This window comes from Geotrypetes seraphini, chromosome 5 (genome assembly GCF_902459505.1).
Source record: "Geotrypetes seraphini chromosome 5, aGeoSer1.1, whole genome shotgun sequence".
Taxonomy (NCBI): Eukaryota; Metazoa; Chordata; class Amphibia; order Gymnophiona; family Dermophiidae; genus Geotrypetes; species Geotrypetes seraphini.
In genome coordinates this window covers 87,629,928-87,634,834 of record NC_047088.1, presented here as the reverse complement: position 1 = coordinate 87,634,834, position 4,907 = coordinate 87,629,928, and the positions used below count along the sequence as shown (strand labels likewise).

The 4,907-nt window shown below is 40.7% G+C and overlaps 1 protein-coding gene across 1 annotated transcript; it reads right to left on the bottom strand.

The window, feature by feature from the left end:
- Nucleotides 1-690: 690 nt before the first annotated feature.
- On the bottom strand, nucleotides 691-3,937 carry LOC117360315 (olfactory receptor 1019-like). Its single transcript, XM_033944010.1, has 2 exons — nucleotides 3,850-3,937; nucleotides 691-1,748 (listed from the first exon to the last, which is right to left on the bottom strand). The coding sequence occupies exons 1-2, from the start codon at nucleotides 3,935-3,937 to the stop codon at nucleotides 691-693; spliced, it is 1,146 nt and encodes a 381-aa protein (XP_033799901.1).
- Nucleotides 3,938-4,907: the final 970 nt, after the last annotated feature.

Here is a 4,907-nt window from a genome sequence, read left to right as displayed (position 1 = left end):
GGCTGAAAGCTAAGTATTTTCAATTGACAAGTAATTTATACAAAAAAAAGTTTATGAAATGATAAGATAAATCATCAGAATTGACAAGAAAAGCAATATAGAAAAAAAGAATAAGTATGGAGGAGGAGGTACCATGGGGCAAATGAAGAATTTATCCCCTTCAAACTAGGCTGTTTGTCGGGCTGTCTGATACCCCATTAGTTCCTCATAGAATATATATCAATATTGCATGGGTTATATCTCAATGGACTCTGTGAATATTGCTGTGTTGAGCTAAGGGTTAAAGCAGCAAAGACTTTGGCAGGAAGACTCCAAAGCACCAGAAAAGGGGTAAATGTGGCATCACGATTGGTAGCACTCTTTTCAGATTATTTTCAGTCAAGTGTTTGTGTGCTCTGCATCACAAAGTCTGGCTTTACTCTGATATGCAAATTCATTCAGTGCCTAACCCTTCTTTCTTTAGCACAACTGAATGAAGATGCAATGCAGCACAGCTAGTACTGAACACAGAGTTTCTTGGCAACCCTACCTTGTGCAATTGTACTGTATCAGCCAATCTAAGAACATTTTGACTGCTTTCTGTATTGATGATCAAAGCAGTATATGTTCAGACATGTTTCCCATTCGAACCCACATCAAAATGTCTTCATTCTTTGCCACAAATAATAGTATAAACATAGTTTTAATTACTTATTTAACCATGCTGTCAGCCTTTGCTGTATATACTCTCTTATTATCACTGAGATGCTTTGTCAACAGACACATGTTCCGCATTGTCTCTGTCTTTGATGAGAAATAGCTTTCTACTTTCCTTGTTGTCTTCCAAAGAGCACATTTGAGTTCTTTATTTCGTAAGCCATAGATAAGGGGGTTTAGAAGGGGGATAGCCGTTATATATACTATAGTAAGTAGTTTATTTTGGTTCACTGAAAACGCAGAGCTCGGTCTCATATACACACCCATGGAAGTGCCATAGAATAAGATAACAACTGTCAGGTGAGAGGAGCAAGTAGAGAAGGTCTTGTACCTCCCCTCCACAGAATGAATCTTGAGAATAGCAGAAATAATAAACACATATGATGCTATTGTTAGCAGGAACGGACTAAATGCAAACAATGAACCTACAATATAATTTACAATTTCAATGAAGTAGGCCCCTGAACATGCCAGTTTCATCAGTGCCGTGATGTCACAGAAAAAATGGTTAATTATATTTGACCCACAAAAAATCAGCCTTGATGCAAATACAACATGAGCCAATGGATCCATAAAACCAATTATCCAGGAAGCTGCGACAAGAACACCATAGACTTTCTTGTTCATAATGATTGTATAGCGCAAGGGATTGCAGATAGCAACATAGCGATCATAGGCCATGGCAGTGAGAAGGTAAAACTCGGTACATGTGCAGGACAGGAAGAGATAGAGTTGCGTGAGGCATGCTGTAAAAGAGATGGCTTTAATCTTCGTGATGAGCATTGCTAACAGTCTCGGGACTGTGACAGTCACATAGAAGATTTCCAGGAAAGACAAGTTGATGAGGAAGAAGAACATGGGGTTGTGCAGGTGGGAATCAGAGCACACTGCAGAAATAATAAGAAAGTTCCCTGTCAAAGATATCAGATAAATCACCAAAAACCCAAGGAAAAGGAGGAGCTGCAACTCAGGAATATCAGAGAACCCTAGAATGATGAATTCTGTCACCGTGGAGTGATTCACGGTTTGCATTTCTTCCAGTTCCTTAGCTGCTAGAATAAAAAGGTAAAAAAAGAGAAAAGGAAATTTTAGACAGAGACCAATAAAAATGAATTGTCTTAATTAACTAAAGTTAATCAAATTAATTATATAGGGTGGCCCAAAAGTAGATATACAGTATTTATTCATTCTTTTTATTTTGCAGGTATTATGTAGGTATAATACAGCATTGAATGAAAATCAAGTAAAAGCGAAATGATGTAACTGATACAAAAACTTCACATGAATGTTATTCGTGACATTTGTAAAAAGAAATAATGAATAAATATTGTATACCTACTTTTGGCCCACCCTGTGTATTGCATGCTATTAGTTTATATAGTATTTGTATTTTAACTATGTATATATTTACAACACATGTGGCAGTAATTAACCAATTTAATGCATTCTGCACATCAATAGATCAGGTTTTAAAATTAGAACTGGAATTTTACAGGAACCCAAGATTAGAGATCTGTACATCTTTGTAATGAAATTTAATTGCCATTTGTCTAAATTTTCAGACATTCCCAAAATTGCAGTTGTGCTGCATCAGGGCACCAGAATAGAGGAACCGATTTACAGAATTGACCCAAATGACTTGAGCAATGACTTTCCTTTGACCTGGTCTTTCTCATAAGAGCAAAGGAACCAATTTTCAGACTGCAGGAGGTAACTGGCATTGAATTTCTGGTCTGTATTTTAGCCATGGTTGACATTGCTGGCCAAGCCAATATTCATTGGCTGACAGGCTAGGTCATAGCAGCCAAAGATAAACCTGCAATTTATGTGGGTCTATCTGGCTGCTAAACTTAGCCAGTTGGCCAATGAATATTGGCTCTGACCAATTATGTCATGCGGCACAGTCAATGACCAAGCTAACCACTGACTGGTATATTCAGCAGGAGATAGTGTGGACTAGAGAATGACATGGGGATAAATTTTCCCTGTCCCCATGGGATCTCTCTATCCCCGTCCTGTCCCTGCCTCCATCCCTGTTCCTGCCTCATACTTGCAAGCTCTGTCCTCATCTGCATAAGCCTTAAACACTTTAAAATCATAAGTGTTTGAGGCTTATGTGGTTAAAACAGAACTTGCAGGAATGGGGCAGTGGCAGGGACAGAGACAGGGAAAGAACTCATGGGGTCAAGATGGAGATATTGAGATCCTGTGGGGATGAGGACAAATTTGTTCCTGTGCCAATATTAGCAGTTACCCAGCTTAGCACTATTTAGCCAGCCAGGAGCCATTTTTGGTTGACTAAATAGTGCTGAATATCAACTGAAAAGCCTTGCAATAAATCCATATGGTCAGTGACCAAGATGTGCAGATAAATAGCCACAATCACTGTTCCCTCTAAGCTGTGCGCTTGTGCGCGTGCACACATCTTGCCGAACCCGCACACACAAATTAAAATAGCGCGCACAAAAAATAAATTTTTGCCTAAAATGATTTATTGAAATGAGACTTTATGTTACATAAAGTGTAACTAACATAAAGTATAACTAAAATTACATTGTGTTTTCGTTAATTCAGACTAAACTCAAAGACCTGCCCGTAAATGCCCATAACTGAACTCCGGGCCCTCTGGCAATTATTTTTATAGCGCACACAAATTTAGTTTTTCTTTAAAATGCGCACAGTTGAAATTTTTTGTGCACACAGCCTATGAAAAATTAGAGGGAACATTGGCCACAACCATCAATTGTTTAGAGCAGGGGTCCTCAAACTACGGTCCGCGAGCCAGATATGGCTCTCCAAGGTCTTTTACCCAGCCCCCGCTTGTGAGTTTATTGCTCATGTTCCTAAATATTGCTGACCTGCTCCATTGTGGCTTTCTCACTATAGTGCTCTGCAGTTCTCACCGCTCCTCACTGTGTGCTGCCAGTAATCCCTAAACATGAGCTAGATGGCCAGACACATAGCGTTGACGCTTCCATGCCCTGTGATCCATCTGCTGAGCACGTGGACTGGTGTGCACAGCCCTGCTGCCACTTGGAGAGTTTTTTGGAAGTTCGGTACAGCTGGCAGGAAACATTTGGCATTAGTGAGTTGCTAGATAGATGGGCTACTTTATTGCAGGGGCTTGATAGTACTTCACTGAACATTCCAAACTTCTAGTATGCTGTTTTGGCTCTTTGTGTGAATTCCAAACCTCATTCTGATGCTCCAATAGCTTCACTCTGTGCGTTCCAAGATTCATTCTGGCATTACCATCTACTTCTTTCTGCAGGTGTTTTAGAGTGCTTTGTTGTGATCCCCCATGACCATCTATTATTTTTTTGATGCTCCAGCGTCATTGGCTGAGGGGGACGCAGTGACTTGATGCGCTGGGGCTGAGAACATGTTGGTTAAAATTGTTCTTCAGTTTAAATATTGTATTGTTCTTTCATGTTGGTTTCTTTGCACTACAAATAAGATATGTACATGGTTTTATTTTCAAACTATAGTCCGGCTCCCAACTGTCTGTATAGTGAGAAACTAAAGTCTGGCCCCCAACAGTCTGAGGGACCATGAACTGGCCCCCTGTTTAAAAAGTTTGAGGACCCCTGATTTAGAGCAATGGATCTCAAACTTTCTTCCTTTGTGACAGACGATGTTTATCTCCATTACATGCTGAACACTACAGTTCATGGTTGAAAAGTCCTTATATATTATTCATTATTGCTGAAAATGGTGATTGCTAGGAGGGAAAGAGCAGACTTGCTGCATTTCCAATTGGGGTTGGTGGCAGCAGTGAGCATTGTGGGTAATGGTGAAGCAGAAAGGACCAGTTATGTAGATTTTAAGTACCTGATTTCCTTATCTGCTCTCCCCAGCCAGCAGGCACACATGGTTGTTAAGTAGGGTTACCATACGTCTAGGAAAACTCAAGACTTGTCCTCTATTTAGAGGACTGTCCGGGTGGGGTTTTTTAAAATGGGGGAGTCTGTTCAGGTTTAGCCAGCCCACAGGCCCATCCATTTTGGCAGGGCTGGCTTACACCCTGGAGTCTGGGGGCACTGCCCCACTTATATCCTCGGTGCTGAAATTTAATCTTCTTCGCGCCATTGGCAGCTCAGCAATGTGAGCCTTCTGCCTTCAGCTTGCACCAGAAGCCTTCTTTCTGCAGCATCCTGACTACATGTGAACAGGAAGTTGTAGCAAAGAGAAGGCTCACCTTGCTGAGCTGC

Excerpts from the sequence above, each read along its gene's own strand:
- LOC117360315 (XM_033944010.1), bottom strand. The coding sequence starts at position 3,937 with ATGAATCTTGGAACGCACAGAGTGAAGCTATTGGAGCATCAGAATGAG. Across the intron at positions 1,749-3,849 it reads GCCAAAACAGCATACTAGAA|CAGCTAAGGAACTGGAAGAA; the intron begins GTTTGGAATGTT and ends TTTTTATTCTAG.